Here is a 20,647-nt window from a genome sequence, read left to right on the forward strand (position 1 = left end):
TTGTTGAGGAAATGTGTGGGTGTTTGGCCCCCACTTTAGGGGGGAGAAATGACATTTATGGCTTTGTATATCAAACTAATCAATTCTCCTGTATTTGCTGAAGTCTGTAAATAAAAGGTAATTACAGGTGCTGGCAGTTGCTACAGTTGGTGGTAGAGTAGTTTTATTATCTTATTGTCCAACCGGAAGCTAATCCACAAAGCCATGTTGTGGATGGTGAAACCTCCTACTGTACATCCAACAAACACCAGAAGTAACTGCTGGATTATGTGAATAGTTCATTCTCCCTAAGCAAACTTTTGTTTGTTAAGGAGACGTGTCATAAATAATCACAAAGGCGCACAGAGGATATATATCCATATTGGTGGCAATATCACGGCTTGTATTTTGTCTCTTATGCCATACGAGTTCTCATAAAAGTTCTTTGCAACTGGTCAACATTTTTAGTTATTAAACTGGTCCATATAATAATGTTGATAATATTGAAAAAATCCTGAAAAGGCTTGAAAAGGATAAATGGCAAAGAGGAATAGGAAAGAACTGAGGAAGGATGGATGGATTTGTGAGGCAGAAGCTGTTTGATAACATCCTCGAACAGAGAGTGACACAGAATCACATAGGCACCTCTACAACAGAGGACTCTCAAGGTGGTGGACTTTCCCACCCTCCAGAATCCCCTGAAGCAGACATTAATCTGGTAGAGACCATGATGGTCCCAAGCCTTGTGAGTTCAAGCTGTTGGCTCCAGCCCCAGTATTGCCCACAACCAGAGCTCAGAGGCAATGTAAGTGTAAGAGAGAAGCCAAATGAGCTGAAGGACCATCGTACCATTTGGAACCATTGCTGAGCCAAATTATACGAGGCTCTGGAGGGAAAGATTTAAGTTCAGTGGTGCTTCCATAGCTGGTCGATAGCACAAATTCACACCATTGTGGCAAAATTGAAAAATAAGCAATGTAAACTAATGAAGAGTTTAATTTTTTAGGCTGGTAGGGTGCCTAATTGTGATTAGTGGACATGGAGATTTATTTTCATATAAATATTTAATGTAAATGTAATGAAATATTTGACTCTGTGTCAGCAGTGGCTTTGTGAGGCTCATAACAAGTCATTTCAAAGCATGAAATGATGATATTTATGAATTGTATCAATGTCATATCATTTAGAGTTAAAAAGTAGCGTGTGATGCCTCTTGAATGACGTACTTTGTTTTAGTCAAAGCTACAAACTAAGGCTTTTTTGAAATCATGAAATTGCTTTGCAATATAAAGTAATACTGGGTTTAAGCTTTGTACTTGCCTGTTCTAATAAACAAAACACTAAAAGCAAAAAAATGTCAGTAATAAAAAATGAGACTGGGTACACTGTGTGAAATGCACAAACTCACTTTTCTGGGAGGATTTAGAGTGAGGATGTTAGATTTTTACAATCTTTACAATCTCAGCTAAAGAAAGCCAATCTTTTCCAGAAAATCAATCTTCTCATTTTACTTTGGCAACAAAGAAACTTTTGCTTTTGGTGTAGGTGACCTGGCTGAGGGCACAGAATGTTCCTGGGTGTCCAATATCAAAGGTCTATATTTCTTACAACCTTAAACCATCCAAATCAGAGTTTTTGGCACTGTAGAGAAAGGCTGCTAGTCAGCATGAATAGCTATCACATATAAATTAAAAAAGATATTATTGCAATCACAAAGCTGTATTTGCTACCTAACATTTAATTTGATGCGAGGTGATGGTTTTTAAAGCACTGCAAAGATCAGTGAGCAGAAACTTAGGCCCATCTTGCTCTAAGCGGTCCTCTCTGTATACGTCTGCCACAGCTGGAGTCTTTAGGCCTGTCTGTTAGGGTTATATAATGGTCCAAGGAAGCCTGGGCATTAAGATAGCGGTTGACTCAGGCAGTGCTTCTGTCTCGTCATTTAATTCCAGCTCAACATTTAGATACAGATTACAGGAGTGCCCCAGAGTTGTAAATTAATTCACTGCCATCTCTGGTGTGATGGGTTTAATGGGGCCAGAGAGAAAATAAAAACAGAAGGCTAAAATGTAGGACATAACAATGAAGCTGACATCTGAATTCTTTGATTTCACTACAGTCACAGTGTGTCTGTCTGTCCATCTGAAACCTCTGCATGTCCGTCCTTTCTTCTTGTTTGTATTTGTGCCCCTCCTCTCTCGACCCTCCATCGCTACAAACACCATCTGTAAACGGTTTCCATGCAGTCTCTACTTCTAACGCACTCACCGGTTGTTTCTGCTGAAGGCTCACTCCTTCCCACTCACCGTCTACTATGTATAAATTCCCAGATTGCATCTCTGATGTATAAAAGCTGGTTATATATTTTGCTCTAAAATCTCTTAACTGTGAGATGCATTTAGTGTACAATACTTGATGATTCATTATCAACCGATTAAGGGCAGGGCTACTGCATTTTCTTTATTTCCTGTTGTTTTAAACGACAGATAACACAGAGTAGTTGTTTTATAATATGCTAGTTTATTTTTTGTGGTTTGGATATAGTTTTGGGACTTTATCATTTTTCTGGACATCATATTTATTATGTGATACTTGAACCGGAACACCGTTAACTAATTACTCTTAGCTGCTTTTTTTTGTAAATGTCATTGTGTCCCAAATCACCCACTAAAGTATTCAGCAGAAACATAATAAAATCATGTGAGGAATGCTATTTTCAAACAGTATATACTTCATAGCAGCCTCAAATCATTGCCAAAGCAAAAATCATATTTGCTCATCAAGAGAGTTAAAAAGTAAACAGAAACAAGAACATATTTTCTGTATTACCGTACTTCTCTACTGTGTATTTTGGCAGCTTGAAGTCAAAGTGAAGGCGGTCTTCAAAAATATTCTTGCACTTTCTCTGTCTTCTCTGTCTGTGTAAACTTGTGAAAACATTTCTCTCAGTCCCAACTTTTTTTTTTTTATATCCCAGTTTCCATCACTGTCTCTGGCTCTGGTGTTCACACTTTGCCCTCTCATTTCTGTTTCTTTCATTCCCATCTCCCCCTTCTGTCTCCCCTCCCACTCTCATGCCCTCTTTTGTTCAGATTCAGGTCTTTGATGTTTCTCATATACTCCACCATTTCAAACTAAGTTTCTATCTTTGTCTTTCTCATACGGTCCCTGACACACATGTGCACTCTCACCCCTTGTCCACCGACAGCACCGCACGTAAAACATCCCTCCACCTCTGCCTCTCTGTCCCCTTCTCTTACATCCCTCGCCTCTCTTTGAAGTCATCTGAACCCTAGTCAGAGCCCAAGCCAATCCAGTCAGCTTTTATCCTCACAAAGAGAAAAAGAGAGAAATGTATTTAGATCCTGGTGGAGCACAGTCATCGCTCCTCCTGTGTGAAGTGATTCACTCGTGACTCATAGCTTTATTGGGAACTCTCTCTAAACAAACAACCATTGGATGTGGCATTTTCATCCAAATTGACTGGAACTGTAACTGAGAGTGCCGGTCTGATTGTCCCCCTGCAGCTTGGTGCCCCTCTCAACAATAAGGAGTCGTTCTCCCAGAAGCGGTCATGTCTCAGTGATTAGCTTGCTATGACTGAGTGCCAGTGCGCAAATCCAATAATAAAAGTCAAGCAGCAATTGTTCCAAAGGGTACATAGTCATATATTTGAGACATACATTTTAATTCGCCTAACAGACAGGAACACACCTTAGTTTAAAGCTGCGCAGATCTGAGCTCATCAGACACACACACACTCCCTAAGCTCGCAGGTGTTTGCACGCTGAGAAGCTTCCACCTGCAACCTCGTGATGCTTCCAGCGTCACATCATTAGTTCAGCTTAGCAGGCACAGTTATCCACAGCACAGCCTAGTCTACAAAGCTCCGGCGCCATCTTGACTCAAGCTGCTGATGTTTTTTGGTTTTTTTTTTACATTTCTGTAAAAAGTAACCAACTAATGATTTGCATCTGTGTTGTGTATTTTAAACTTTTACCTTATAGCCAACATATCACAACTGCCATCATGTGACACACCAATACTTTGCTCAGTCCTCAGCTTTCCTAGCATTATGTAGTTATATGTGAGGTTTAATAAACTTAGCCTACTGGCCATACATATTTTATCAAATTGTAGATGCACTTCAAGTAATTATCCAGCTACAAAATATTAGTTGGCAAATTACAATCTACATGCAAGAAAATTGCCCCTATTAGTTTTGTAATAACAGCATATTTTCTAATAACAGTAATGTAAACAATAATAATCTAAGAAATTCTAAGAGTGCTGCCGATTGAAATGCATATGAATGTGCACATTTCGATTTACCTTTTATTTGAGCTATTTTAGCCAAGCAGAATGAATTTCTGGTTGTCAGTGGTGGTCTGAAGGTCTACCACATACTCAGTGAAATTTCTTAATAACTATTTAATGGATGACATTAAAATTTGAGCAAAAAATAATGATGTTTTCATTAAATTCAGGTTTACCCTCACTGATCTACCTGTGTTTAGTTGTCAAATAGTGTCTGCTAGTGTGCTGATAGCATCTGGGTTAAAGCACAGGTTCACACCGCTTCTAAAGCAATGCTACACTTTGTTCTTTCTACACCTTATATTACCAACTAACTTACTAACCAACACCCAATTTCTTCCATTAGGCATTCCTATCTGGATCATCATCATTTTAATAATTTGATTCTTAGACACTGACCCCTAACAGTGTCTCATCTGCTAATTGAGATGACGTTCCTGGACAATGCTCTGGGAATTGATGTGCTTTCTCCTGCCCTCTGTTTTGTTTCTGCTGTGGTAGCTAGTGGCTGTTCAGATCAGATCCCCATGACAACCACACCAGCAGTCTGTCAAATGCTATTATCTCGAGCACTTCAACAATGTGTCCAGCGCAAAGTGACAGGACATGAGTTTGTATGTGTGTGTATGTTTGCTTTTCGGTGCCTTTGCCAGTCCACGTGTACGGGCAAAACATTCATACACTTTTAGAGTCCTGCACAGTCCATGAAAGCCTGCAGTGTTGTTTGTGTATCAGCTGCATTTTTCACCAAAATCCTTTCCTTTTGTGAGTACATGAATAAAAGGGGGACAATAGACGCAACTGAGTACATTTTTTTCAAGAGCATGACTAGCATACTTTTATTTTCTGCCACTTATAGTTAAAACTCTGCTACATTTCTGTAGTAAATATTATAACTTGTGTTTTACTGGATTACATTTAGCTGAAAATCTGTCCATGCAGTTATGTAATTGTAAAGTTCATGGCAGCTAAGGGCCATACAATGCACCTAAATATAACAGCAATTCAGCTCAATTTACGCTGTTTTTCTTTTTAACATATGTTCAGAAATCAGTGTTTTTATAAAGAAATAGATCCTGCTGACTGCCTGCACATGGAGCAAGGCGATTGCCATGTAATTTGGTAGCTTATTTGATTTTTCTTTAAAAGAAGACAGTGCATTTAGTGTTTTTCATTCAGCTTTTTTATGTGTGTCAGCCTTTATTTTATGTATCTCTGCATGTCATCGTTCAGTCTTTAGGTTAAACGTGTAATTTTATATGCACCATGTGGTAACAAACTAATTTACATGTTAAGCAAACAATTTACTAGCTACACAAAAGCAGTTAAGTCAATATAAGTGAAGATCATTTACACTTAGCAACAATAACTATTCACCAAAGCCCTGTCATAATCTTATGATGCAGAACTGTTATTTGCCCCCAACAGACGTGAGTGATTTCATAACAAATTGACGTCTCACAATAACACGGATTTCTGTTCACCAACTAATAACTTGAAAGTAATAATAGATGCATTATGCTTATTTTGTACATATGCATTGACTAATGGCAATATATTTTGCAAACCTCTAGAATATTAGCTCCAGCTCCTTTCAGGTCCCCACTTGAGACCACGGTTGTAAAGGAATTAGATTTAGATGTGTATGGTTATTATGTCACAGCTAATAACCAGTCAGATTGCTTGATTCAATTAATGATTTGGACTGGCCTTTATCTCAGGCGTTCTCTCGCTCTCCTTCACACACGCTACACATTGGACCATGTACATGTTGATGACAAGCCATGAATAAGGCAATGGAAGAGTTTGAAATTGATACCATAAGAACAGCTACTAAAAATCTCTAACTCGTTTGAATCCCAGTGACCTTAATCTCAAGGTCAGATGTCGCATTTTCTAAAAATCTTGTGAATGTGATAACTCAAGAAGGACGTCATCTAGGATTTTCAATTTACTAAAATCGTGAATGAATTTGAATCTCAGTGACCTTGATGTTAAGGTCAGAGGTCAGAGGTTACGTTTTCTGAAAATCTTGTGAATGTGATAAATGAAAACAAGACGATGTAGGACTTTTTCACTGGTACCATAGGTGTGATTACTAGGAGGCTGATAGGTAGCACTGGCGGTCGCATGTATTTTAAAAAGATCTATTGCATGCTGTTATTGCTACTTTTTCTTGATAAAAGCAGCAATAACAGCATCCTTTCTCCTTTACTGATAACAGAACACAGCGTATATCATTTTTTCTCTTTTTCACACAGTCTGTGAATCAGTGTTTACATATTGACATAACAATGTCTGTGCTGGACAAAAGAGAATTTTTTTTATTATAACTTTAAGCGGAAGGAAAAAAGACCAGGTCAGATTTAACAAGGCATTTGGATATCAAGGGAACTGTTCCTTGCACTGGACTGACTTGATTTGTTGATGTTTAGCTTGCCTTAGCCTGTGCCACTGGAGCCTAGTGTGTACATGAATAAGCTGGTATTGGAACAAGTGAGAGGATATGTCAGGGTGTGGATGACAAGGTTTGGCATTAAGGCAGCTGTCCTGCATGAATGTATCAACTGAGGCATTTTTTTCTGTGTTCTTGTTTGCAGCATCCCTTTTCGTGCACTTATCTGAAAACTTGACTACATCAACGCCAATTCTCATACATTACCTGGCAGTGGTAAAGTTTTAATGTTACCTCATTTTGATTCTTTGATTTCTTTGGATTCGTTTAGGTTCCACAGCATATCTCTTTCTGCCTGTCCACACTAATGGTTTGTACCTGATGATAGCTTGAAATCCTCAACAAAGCCTATCATCTACAATCTTCATTGCTTAATAGTTCAAGTGTTGCTTGCGTCAAACAGTCTGCCCTTATTGGTTTATTGCCTATCCTGACTGGTGTGTCCTCTGAAGTGTGGATGTGTGTGTCCTGTCAGACACCCAGCCCTTGTCTTGTCTCTGTTCTGCAGACAGGAGAAGGCAGAAGAATGTCAGCCTGCCAGTATCCAGCTGCTTCTCTCTTATTGGTATTCGAGGCACATAGAGCCGTCCTGAGTGTCTGTTGCACGTGCCAAGGAGGAATGTGGGAAATGAGGGGATAGAGGGAGAGGGGGTGATGCCTCTTCTCTCTCATGTTATCTAGACCTAAAAATAGAAAGCATCCTCCCTTCTTTTCTATTCCCAGCGCAGTTCTGTTTCCATACCCAGCCTCCCTTCCTGCTTCCCCTTCTCTGTTTTTCTCTCATCCCTTTCCTCTTTTTTTCCCCTTGTCCTTCTGTTTAGTCTAAACATGATCCCTGGAGCTCAGACTCCATAAGTGGACCCTGTTAATGGCTTTCCTTGATGAAGAAGGGGCGATTTCATTTAACACGACCAAATTCTCATGGCCAGACCGTCCTGTTTAATCGTCAAAATTAAAAGCAAGATTATTAAATGCACCTAAGTATGAATTTTCTTATTGCCAAGAATTGCTAATTTTTTACCACAAAGAAGTGCTGGAATCACAGCAACGTCTAGTAAAACCTATTGTAAACCAATTTAAAAGCTATTGTTATTATTTTACCAAAACATAGCTTTGTATATGTAATTGTGTTAGGCTGATCAGTAATGCTTTAGTCTTGGAAAACTTTTGCACAGTCAATCTGAAAGTAATGCAGCTTTCTTCTTCATTTATCTGCTAATTTATGATAGCACACAGTTGCTGTTTAAGTGATGAAATCATGGTAGGTGGGCAGGAGGGATATTGGGTTTCAGTGGATTATGTTCTAGCACATGCCTAACCTTGGCTTAGTCATCGCGCCCACTGCCCGCCCACTAAGAAGATGAGAGTGAGAGAGAGACAGTAAGAGTGCGAGTTAGAGAGAGAGCGAGGCCTTGCCCCGGAACACTATCCCACCACCATCCAGGAACACCGTGTTGTAGTAGATTCAGAGACAAACAGAAAGAAAACTGAGTAAACTGAATAGTACAGAAAAGTGAAGACGGTTGAGCTAATAACTCAAAAGCAACGCATAACAGTGATGAGATTAAGGAAAACATTAACTAGAGTAAAAACTGAAGTAATACTGCACTGGTGTGTAACCCTGGGGTCAGTTCTACTGGAAAAATGCTGAAGCTTAAGTTTGTCGCTTATGAGCAAATAAAAGTGCAAGCTGTTTTATAGTAAGGTCGCCACTAACTGACCGAGATGTTACGCCAGCCTACAACAAAATCAATACTACCACTAATGCTAAAATTAGCATGCTGCTATAATTACTACGGTGGCTGCCAGTGTAACTTTATTCACTACTACAGCAAAAAAACAAGATACAGGGAATCACTTTGTAGCTTTTTATTGCATTAAATGTTATTTTAACGGACAATTAGTGAAGGTACTGTAGCATAACTTCCCAACTTTCTCAGTTTAGAAGTATACTGATGTCTACATGAAGGATATTAGCCAAAAACAGCAAATTTGCAGGTAGTAATGCTAAAACACTGAGCTGCACAGCTGATAATCGTCTGATGTTTATACTGATTTGAACTCCTTTAATATAAATATGTTTATTTAACTGTGACAGATAAGTAGAGACAGTTATAATAATAACACATCATTAGAAATATTGGTAAAGTTCCTTGTATGGTTTTATGCTTAGATACTGTAATAACTTCTGAATTATTTGATTTTAAGCTAACAACCTTAAAATCAACAACAGTCACATCCTTCAAGCATCAGTTACAGCAATGGTAAAATTAAAAATTTATATTTCATTGTGAAAAAGTCATGACATGGAACTTTAGTGTGCCCTGGACCTAAGTATGTATTGTGGTCTTTCTGGAATTTTACATTATTCTAAAAATGTGCTCTGTTTACTTAAAGCATGAGATGGCAGAAACCCTGCTGGCGGACAAAGGACTGCATTAAGTGTAGCAATGTCAAAGGAAGAAAGGCATCACTGGCTGCTTGTCTCTTATCCCTCATTCAATGTGCATCTCTTTCTCTCTAGTAGATGGTCGTCGCTTCGGGAGGGAGATGTTGAGGAGTCAAGGAAAATACTAAAGATCTTTCTATAGCCATATGCAAGAGACAGTTTTTGGGAAGGAAAGAGGCCATGACTTGTAAACACACAGAAGTAAGAAGTAAAACACTGTAGAAGTAAATGAAAATACTTTGCAGAAGGGAATTATGAATGCAAGTGTCAGCTGGCAACCATCTGGAAAGCATTCAAATTTAAATCTTGATAATACCATCTGTCCATCAAACCAGATGACAAAACAGAAACGGGTGCTTCTGTTGCTGTATAGGAATGCTTTGGCTATGAGTTTTACACTTCCAGTAAGGAAGGAAAGAGTGAAGAAGTAGTACATTAAATAGATTTGATGATATAGACAGATGGTCATGCTTTTATTAAACAAAATGCCTGTGCTACTTTAGTTTCATGGAATGGCAACTTTAACAGGTAGACCAAATTTCTTAACCCTCCAAAATTATGCATATTATTACTTTTTAAAATTATCCACACTTTTACTTTGCTCAGTGTGGCCATGGATAGATTAGCTTGACAAATAACAAAAAGGTTACAGCGTACACCATGCGATTCGCAATTCTCTCTTTCACTCAAAGACCTCCTACACCTGATTAGAGGAAAGCACCACTTACTGTGATGTTATTTAAACCTGGGAATATCTACTGAAGTTGGTTTCTGAGTATCCTACAGTGTTTCCCTTGGGTCGAGTGCTTTGGGACGTGGGTTCTTGGCGGTGGCATTTTCTTCCTGTGCCTGCATGAGTTCTCTCCAGTTGCTCCAGTTTCCTCCCACACTTCAAAGACGTGTTAGGTTAATTGGTGATTCTAAATTAGCTGTAGGTGTGGATGTCAGCATGAGTGTTTGTTTGTCTCTGTATGTGAGCCTGACTTTGGACTGGCAGCCTGTCCTGGGAGTACCCCTACCTGTCATCTAATGCTGAGATGTGCTCCAGCCACCTGCCACCCAAGGTGGATAAGCAAAGGGATACATGATGTAAGCAACACTTGTTCATTTTGTGAGTAAAAAGAATGAAATGACACCTCAAAAGCACCTTTTATTGGAGTTTTGGAAGCCAACTATAAGAAAAAGGCTATATTAAAATTGATTTGTAGTACACCCCTCACATGTTAACCATTGTGTGTAGATGTCATCATGATGGCAAGACATATAAATAATAATGGCTTGATTGCTTAAGTTGTGGGTGTGACACTAAAGTGGTCCTAAAACATGCTATTTTCTTTTTGCACGTTTTCCAGTCTTGTCAAGAAAAAAGTGATTTAAGCTATTTTAAAACAAACTCGAAGGTTTGCTGAGAAGATGTTTGTCATTTAGAACATGAAATAAATCATACAAAGTGGACTTGCAGTCACTCCTTGAATGGATTAAAGCAGGATTTATGCACTGTCTGATGCATGTCAAATGGCTGGATCGTGCCAGAACGCCCCCCTCCCTTTGCTCGCCCCCCTGTGTCGCATAGTGGGTGTCTGTGTCACCCATTATCTGTAAACTTCTGTAATTGACAATTCAATTCACTCCCACTTCATGGCATAATTCACCACTTGGGTAGTTGTGAGGGAAAAAAAAGAAAATCAGAAAATACCTTTTATCCTAGCTTTCATTTTTCATTTATTTTAAACAGTTGGCTTTTCTTTTTTCACTTTTCATTACCCAAAGCAACATTATCAGTGCAAATGAAATTCTTCACAGTTGTTTTTAATTGATATGCAAATATAACATTAGAGAGAAACATTAGAAAAGTTGACTGTGCGGTAAAGTTTCTTTAGTTTTGACCTTTTCTGTTACTGCATATTCAAATGTGTTTCTGCGAACAGGGACGTCCTGCCTGTGGTTTCACATGGTTATGCTGATGTGCAGGTGGTGGTAACATGCTTGCATACGACAATGCACCTGCAAGACACAGAAGAGGAAGGCAGCTAGCTAGTAACCTTGTAAACAATAGTAAAAAAAACCCCAAAACCAACCTATATAGTAAATATGGACCTGCAGAGTTCAACACGCTTATTAAACTTTAAGTACCCTAACACATGCACACATTTTGCTTTCACTCTACACTCAAGATCACTCTGCAGGGCACATTTAAGCATGGCACAATGCAGAATTCAAGTGATTTGATTTAGTTCAATCCACTGAGTCATAATGAATTATTCACAGTGTTATCCTTTTAAACAAAATTTGGCTTACTACTAGCGCTCTGAACAGAAAAGGTACTATATTTAAGCACACAGAAGCCATCACAGCACGCCACTCAGGTAGCCTTAAGTCGATAACACCACATAGGGAATCAAAGATCTGCTTGTTTGCTTGCAAACAACAGTCTCACTTTCATCCATTAGCAAATCAAACTAAATCAGATCAAGCCGTTAAAAGGCTCCCTGTCGCACCCCAAGGAGCATTTCAATACTCAGGTGAAATCTTTGTGTACAACAACCATTTGTAAACACCCAAACAAATCAAAGTATGTTTTAAGAAAGCTGTCTGTGCGTCACTGTCGACCAGGGTTTGCTCATGATAATACTGCCGCTGTAAAGACGAGCTTTCACAATGGCCCGAGGTTTTTCTTATCACGGTTCTCATAATGGAAAAAAATGGACAAAGCTGTACACCACCAAATGGCACATTTTGATACACATTAATATTAGAAGTGACAACAGAAACCGAGCAGGAATAATTCTCGTTTCATTTCATAAACACTGCAACAGCAAATGGCAATGCATTTTGCTCTGAGCTTGGCATCCTCCACTTCTCTGCATTGTGTGTTCTGCTGATTTTATTGCCGATAATACACAGCGAAGAATAAAGAAGGCAGAGGAGACAAATGTTCAGCGCTAGAGAACATTCGAAAGTGGGAAGGAGTGAAGGGACATTTGAGGAAACAGATGCTCACATATGACTGATGGCTCAATGGAGCCTGATTGTGTACACAGAGACAGAGCTGTATTGATGAATACAACTGAAAGCAAAGCTTATCAAGCACCAAACTCCAGATGTTGTTAAATGACTAATCAGTGATTTGCAGAATCTGCCTTACAGAGAACAGAAATTTACCTTCAGCTCGGATTAATTGCCTTCACCCCAGGCAGTGTTCTCACCTGGGCATCTGTTCCTCATGCTATGTGATCTTGGCCTGCTGTGAAACAGACTGTTGTTCATGCTCCATGTGAAATCTCCCATCAACACGCCTATGAAAATTGAAGGGATGACTGAATAAAGAAAGATAGGCAAGGGAAAATAAAAATGTAAAATGGGCATTAGAAAGAAACCTAAGACAAGGGCTGAGAAAATATTTAAAACTGAATGAAATTCAAATCAGGCTGCTTTATGCAAGATTAGAGTGAGCAAAGCAAACCCAACATGACCATCTGTTACCAGTGCAGAGAATTTAGCTTTGTTGGGGTGTCTCCCTGTTTTTCTTGGATTACATATTAGGGCTTTTCCACTTTATAACCCTAAGTGTTTGATGATCGATGTGATCTTTTTCTCTGTGGGTGGCACATAGTGCTAGAATAATTACTCCATTTAGACAGTTAGCGAAAAAAATATCAATCATTTCTGTGGTCTCTTTTCTTAAGCAAAATTATTCATTGATGATGTGTAGTAACACTGCAATGCTAGTAAACAAATATTGAATTCTGCATATTAGCGAGACAATTCCCGAGCCTTTCTGCTTTAATAAATACAAAAATGTTAAATTGCCTATGTGCACCGAATAAATAAAATCTATTATTTTGGACATGTTTTATTGATCATGCTTTTACTGAACTGTCCACACATTAATATGAGTGAATAGTGGGTATCAATGCAATGGCTGTTCTTTTGTATTGCATTTTAGGCAGTCCTTTGCGGTGTTTTTATTGTACATGTTCATAACACAGTGATGAGTAAACCACAATGACGATTTTTTGATTTCTCTATTTTAAGGCAGTATAAACTGTTTTGTTTTGTTGGTCAAAAAATAAAATAAATACAAAAACTCAGTGGTTGCCACCATATTACTCAACAGCTCTGCTGGTAAGCGGGCAAACATTTACCTCGAATGAATAACTGAGGACGTTGTATATAAGTTTATAATGACGTTAACAGTTTTGTAAGCAATAATGAAACAACAATTTACCATACCTCCAAAAAAGCTGTGGAATTACAAATAACAACAAAGACATAACTGCAATGTTTCATGCAAAGTGCATTCGCCTTTGTCCACCACATGCACTCTTTCCCCATCCTCCGTCTTTCTTTCTCTCTGAATGAGTGGTGGCAGTGCGCCAAAGTTGTCTTTGTGATAGCGGTCCCAGACTGTGTTGCTGTGGTAACTCATATGGTAACCTCAGAGAAACTTAAGATTCATTGCATCTATTCAACAACCTTGGCAGCACCAGCTCAATAACTTTCCTCACCTATCTGCTGGGTCTCTTTTGTTTTTTGAATGCCCAAATGGTGTGCTGCTGCTGCTGCTGCTGCTGCTGCTGCTGCAGTGTAAAGCTTTTTACTAACTTTGTTTGCATTGAACCACAACAATGTTTTGTCCTTGTCAGTTGATGCTTCCCATTGCTATTTTTTGTAATCTTAAAAAAGTTTCACTTGTCTTTGAGAAACTGTTTACAGCACACTGCCTGCATGTTCTTATCCTCCACATGGGATTTGTACATTCATTCGGTGTATAAATGCATCAACCTGTCCAGGAGAGTTGATCCGTTTCTATTGACAACTTTGAGAGGTTTTTCTTTGTGAAATACTGAGCTTATTTAAAAAAAAATCCAAATAAATAAATAAAAGGAAAGAAAATGTGAACGTGAGCATTTTGGTTCCAAGTGATAAAATCATTAAGATAATGCCTTTTGACCTTGGACCTACTGTATTGTTACATGTTGGAGTTTTTGTAAACTACTGCTGCTTGTGGAGGGAAAAAATAGAACTGTTATCTCTGAGCCTCCACCACAGGTTCTGCCTCATTCATGGATCAAAGGACTTCAGTTCAGAAGGAAATGAGATCAACCAACTGCAGAGATTGTTTTACCTAGTAGACCTGTCATGCTATATAGCCACAGGTTCATTTCAGTCTGCTCTCCTGCCGCCTTAGGCAGCCAGACTCTGACTGGGTAATCCACCTGTTTTGATGCTGCGCTTAAAATAAAATAATCCCCAACTTCTGTGTTCATAAGCTTTAATAATGTCTGTTGTGCATATCTCTGAATTCTCTGTGAGCATACGGTCTTGCAATATGATTGATAATTGTTGTGTGCGCTGTGTGACATGTAATGATGAGAATGCCTGTGCAGTGTGTACGAATGCAACGTCTCATGATGTGAAAGTGATGTACTTCAGGGGAATCGTTCCTTGTCCTCAGATAACACTGTCAAGATAATACTATTCAACTCGTGCAACTGGTGCAGCAAGAGTCACCCATCACAACAGGGACAGCAAGACCAAGAGGAGAAAAAGAAGAATAGGAGTGGTTTTAATGTCCTCAGCAGCACAGCTAGGAAGCTAGTAATTTTATTGTTTAATGTAAAGTTTATATGGGTAATAATGTTCCCATTAAGAATGTCTCAAAAATAAGTTCATTGAGTGCAGAGGTTTAAATCTAGGTCAACCTCTAGATGAATAGCAATCATGTGTTAAAGTGTGAAACCACTTCTTGCAGCCTATAGGTTGTACAATAATCCAAAAATGAGTGAACTGTGACTCATATTTGGAAAATTTGCTTCAAATGTTAAGATGATAGTTGCTGACAGCAATTTTCAAGCCGTGTTTGTTAATTCCCACAGGGGTACCTCATCCCTCCAAAATGCATCCAGTCACTGAACTGTAAAACGGTTCAAAACACCTAGACCAAATTGTTTTACAGTTACATGTAGGTAAGAATTCCAAGGTTCACTTGATAAACCTTGTTGTAAAAGTTGTTGCTGTTGCTGTTTCTATAAATGAACGGTGAACATTCCCCATCACGACAGCAAAACAGCTTTTTAAAAATTTCTTAAGACATTCAATAACATAGCTTAATGGACACCTTGCTGATGTGCTTACTATATAACCTTTTTAATCAATGATTCTTTTATTTACTTGCTATTCTTAGGAATAGCCCATCTCATAAGTGCGCTTGCTGCATTTAAGAGAGGCTAAAAGAAATCTAAGAGGGCAGCATTGATTTACAAACCTAGTTTGAAATGTTTTTTGCTGAAAATGGTGCTTCAAAACATTCTGATTGCACCCTGAGTACCCTCCGTGATAGTCTTTGAAGTGCTTGAAGCCCTGTGCTGAAGCTCAGTATGTGCTTATATCCGGAGCTTTGTTAGTCACTTCATACGTACTGAGTCCTGTGCCATCATTATTCAATGATTCACACTGTGCAGCCAAAACACTCACTCTTATCTGTTAAGAGGCTGCAGAGACACAGTCAGACAGCTCTGGGTGGGTGGATGGGTGGGGGACAAAGAAAGAGAGAGATAGAGAGGCTCTTGCTCCCCCTCCTTCTCTCTTGTGGAAACGACTTCCGTCTCTTCCTCGCAACATCGCAACATGAAGCCTGAGAGCATCCCGACTCCAAGAGCTTTAGATCCTGAATATTCACGCTGGTGGCATTTTACCATGTGTAGGCGGTTTGCAGAGATAGGAGGGAGAGTGTGTGAAGTATTGATCAATGTTGCTGTTGTCCTTGTTTGCTCTGTGGCTCACAGTACCATCCAACTTTTAGAGAAAGGTAGACTGAGACAGGTTGCCACTGTAAAGTACAATTGTTCCAAAGGGATGAACTAAATGCATTTTGGATTAATTTAGAAAGATTTTCTAAATCAAGCCTGAACATTGTACCAAATCTACTTAAAATCTACTTAAAAGCACAGAGAATGACATTGAGCATTTTGTTATTCTACAGTCCCACTAGACATGACCAAAATTATTGCAACTATATGTGCAATATACTTGCAATCTTCTTGCCTTTGAAATGGTTGCTTTGGAGACAGGGAGCAAGTCTGTAACCACTCGCAGTCAGTTGCTGTCTTCAAAGCGAATTTGTTGCATCAAGGCGGCGACATCTCGATGTAACATGGAGTCAGTCCGCTATTAGTTTATGACCGAATGGGGTCAAGATAGCAGTTACATGAAATATATGTGTCATAATAAAAAATTAACTGTTTATAAATTTATTGATAAAATTGTGAAAATTGTAACTCCATCGTAGTTTGTTTGCATTCATAGTCCAGCCACAAGCTCCTAGATTTGACAGAAATACTGACATTGTTACTATTGTGTAATTACTACACAAATAGTGATGTAGTGACTGCTCCAGTCTCTGAATGTTAAAAATAAATTCAATAAAGTCTCCAATTTTTCTTAGTCAGCTAGAGCTTCCACCATTTCTATCAGTTTACTTTACCTGTTTTTGATTTAGACATTCACATCCTTAAATTTCCAAATAACCAGTAGTCATGAAAGAGGAATACAAGTAGTGAAAGTTACTGATTGCAGCATTGACCATTAAAATAAAATATTATTTCTCAGATTAGAATGTGGGGTATTGGACTGTGGACTCCTTTAGGGGAGAAGATCGGCATGCAATTGGTGTAACATTGCTATTTATACAAACTCGTCTGGTGTCCCAGATATTATTCACATGTGAGAATAACTAAAATCCAACAACAAACAACAGAAATTCAAGGAGGATTGCCAGAAGCAGTTCAGGTAGAGCTTTTTTTTTATAATTAAAGCTAAGATCTTGTTAATGTGTGAGAGATTAAAGATGTTTTTAGAACTGTATTTTAGTGCTACAGGTAATTCACATGGTACTGTGGGAGCAAGAGATTAACAAAATAGACAAAAATATGCATTTCACCCGGTTTTTATTTTTATTTCCATTTCTAGGTGTCTAGGTCCAGACTAATCTGTCAGCTCTTTAATATTTGCACGTGCTCTGTCATTCTCAGTTCGCTTGTAATCACTAATTTTGATCATTTTCATCTTCAGAATTTTAGCCATGGGTCTTTATCGTATAATTATACATTCACAGCCGGCTCATGAACTGTCAAACAAAAAAGTCGTTAACATAGCTTGTGCATAATCAAAACAGTTTCTTTCTCACTGATATGGCCAAGAAATTCATTTTCACCTAAACAAAACCCACATCTATATGAAATGCAGTTGTATTTATTCATATTGTGTTGAATTTCCCTCATGAGCTGAGCTGATAAGTCATACTGTATGTGTGTTATATAAAAGATGGAGAGGAAATTAAATTGAAGGAGATGAGCGATGAAGTCAGACCTGCAAGAACAACACAACCCTTCAGTGTAGCGCACAGTTATTGTCATGTCAAAACACCAAACACAAAGTTAGATTTGCTTGAATACAAAAAAACCCACTGAAAATAAATTACAGTGAAACACCTGCACGAAACATAGCACTTTGGAGCTTTCACTTGCCGCATAGTTTTTGGGAAAAAGACAATAGCAGCAAAATATATTTAACTTAAGGTACTCCTTCATATCCACTGAGAAGGACAACGTCATCTCATAGGATATGCATAAACAACTGGTGTTTTCACTACCTGTGCCTGTGTGGGCGGGTAAGTTAGAAGCAAAAAAGACAACGGTAAGAATCACAACAGTATAAAACATGCGTTTAACAGTAGCATTTTAGCTTTTTTGATGCCTCCATGCAGTTTTTTTGTTTTTTGGAGCCAGAAGTGAACCATATTCATAAACTGAATAGGGGTGCTTTTGCAAAGACACACTTATTGGCCAGTTAGTGCTAACTACTGGGCTAAGATGATACTAGAATTCAATTCTAGTTTAATTGTTTAATTCTAAACAAACATCTTGGACAGTCTGTACAACAAAACAAGCCATAATATTAATCAGATAATCCACTAAATTAGACACATAGAGCACACACATAGTGAAGAGGTGCAATTTAATGATTAATGAATTTCATGACCTATAAATGTGAAAGCATTTTTTTTACCATGCTGAACCATGCATTTTGATCCTGTAAAGTTGGATATTTTAACAGGAGTCTATGACTTTTTTTTTTTTTTTTTTTGTGTCCCGTTTGGATCTTTAGCCATCAGCAAGATAGACAGCGCACAATGTGCTTTGAGGCAGCAGCCAAGAAAGCTGTAGTCTGCGTCTGTGAATACCCGTGTGTACACCTGTGTGCATACCAACAGGAGTCTATGACTATTGGCTCAACGACTAGAAAATTAGCAGTTTTTGGTGCTTCTGGCTTGACTGTTCAGCTTGGAAGTCTACTGCTTGATTAAAATAAACTTTTTATAAAAAATTAAGTCCATCATTTATTAAAATGCAAAATTCTTAATTAAAATCTAAAACGTTATCGGTAAAAAAAAGTCATGTACGCTGCATATCTTCCTGTTTGCAGTATTACTGCGATATAGTTACAATATAGGTTTGCAGTCATCCATGTCATGGTAGTCGAGAGAGGTTGAAAAAAGTCGCAGCTTTTTAATGCAATCACACTATTCATACATTTTACAAATAATGCCATTATTAAATAGTAGAGTTAAAGTGGACAAACCTTGATAGAATCACTACAACTGAGGTTTGTGTGGTGGGTGGACCAAATAAAATGTGTTGATTTCTACGTACATATTTTCCATGTGTATATTTTTACACTGAGGGAAGAGTTTAGGGAGGTAGCTTGGCATCCAATTGTGGTGACGCGTCAGCACTATGCTCTGCTCTGCTTTGCTCCCTTCTGGGTGTTCTTGGAAACATGTCTGCCTTGTGTTGCCCTGCCAGGCCCTCGAGACGACTCCCAGTGCATTTCCATCTTTGCCATGTGTGCAAATGTTTGTGTGTTTGCATGTGTGCCAGTATGTGGCTGTACACCTGTTTTTGTCATTTTAACTTAATGTTAATGCCGAAGACAATACAATATATTTTACAGTACTGATACTATTTCTAATGTTTGTCTCTGTTCTGCCCAGTTCATGTATGTGGTGGTTTGAGTATATAAATATAATGCAATGGATAATAATAATAAAAATTCACTGCTAGAACTCCAAAATTCAATAGAGACTGCAGAATCCAATAAGTGCAGCTTACTGGTGCTTTTATGTGACAAATGACACACATCAGAGAGATTTGTCAAAGGAGAGGCAGAAATCTGACAGCTGTGATGGTTAGTCACTAACTTTCTCGCCTTACTCTCTGTCCCCTGGAGACGTGGCTGAACCACACAGAAACATGTTTGTATCTGTTGTACCTCTTTCTCTCTTGCACACACACAACCTCCACTTACTTATACAAGTTCACAGAAAGTACTCACTCTCCCTTCTCTTCCACTGTCCCTGTCTTGTGCAGATGGAGGAGGTAATAGCACGCATGCAGGATGAGAAAAATGGCATCCCCATCAGAACAGTGAAAAGTTTTCTAACCAAGATTCCCAGTGTTTTTTCAGGTGAGTTTTCTCTTCTCTTCTCTTCTCTTCTCTTCTCTTCTCTTCTCTTCTCTTCTCTTCTCTTCTCTTCTCTTCTCTTCTCTTCTCTTCTCTTCTCTTCTCTTCTTTTCCATTTATTGACTCAGACTCACCTGTTTTTTGGTCTTGAGATGCAGGCAAGATGCAATAAGCAATATAACTATTGCTTAAAAATGTTTTCATTAACACTGGCTGTTTTTGTGATCTGAATGCACTGTTTGGTTTTGCTAGAAGTCTCAGAGGTTTTGTGCATACAACCAACAGTGACATGTGAAGAGATCTAAAAAATGTTTTAACAGTGAGCAGAAATAAATGAACACAAGCACATAAATTTAAATCGCTAACTTAAGCAAGAAACACCTGAAATATCAATGGATATTTCGGGCTTGAAAAAAGGAACTAGCAGTCATCACATGACAAGTCTTCCATACAGAGCATGCAGCTGTATTGATTAATTTTAGATCTGGCCTATATAATTGCATAATTCTGTATAAAATATGCAAACAGCACAGCTAGCAAGCAGCTTTACCAGTTACATCTGCAGGAATGGAACAGAACTGCAACATATGGTGACAAGTTCTGTTGCTCTGCATGATTGCATACAACCTGATTTTCAATAAATGTGGGATAATGTGTGTGACAGGATAAAGGACCCACGCACACAGTGTTGCATGTTGTAAGGTATTTATTTACAGTGTATCCCACATCTCTGTGCAGCTTTCCAGCTGCGTCCCTGTGCTCTGCAAACCACACACAGCTCCCCCGTCAGGTCCTGGCGTCCTACTCAAATAGGGAAAGCATGATTAGACAATGGTCATCAGCTGTTCTGGTCAGCCTCCTCTGATACCACACCTTGCAAGTGAGAGAGGAAGTCAGCCATGACTACGGACCACCTTGAACAA

General features: G+C 38.6%; 1 protein-coding gene across 2 annotated transcripts in view; it reads left to right on the forward strand.

Moving 5' to 3' along the window:
- The window catches only part of rgs7a (regulator of G protein signaling 7a), a 50,636-nt gene that overhangs the window by 6,015 nt on the left and 23,974 nt on the right, over positions 1-20,647 (forward strand). For both annotated transcript variants that reach the window (XM_026189974.2, XM_026189975.2), the window contains exon 3: positions 19,631-19,727. In XM_026189974.2, the coding sequence (XP_026045759.1) occupies positions 19,631-19,727 (97 nt within the window). The remainder of the gene's footprint in view (positions 1-19,630; positions 19,728-20,647) is intronic.

Source organism: Astatotilapia calliptera, chromosome 13, assembly GCF_964374335.1.
Source record: "Astatotilapia calliptera chromosome 13, fAstCal68.1, whole genome shotgun sequence".
Lineage (NCBI taxonomy): Eukaryota > Metazoa > Chordata > Actinopteri > Cichliformes > Cichlidae > Astatotilapia > Astatotilapia calliptera.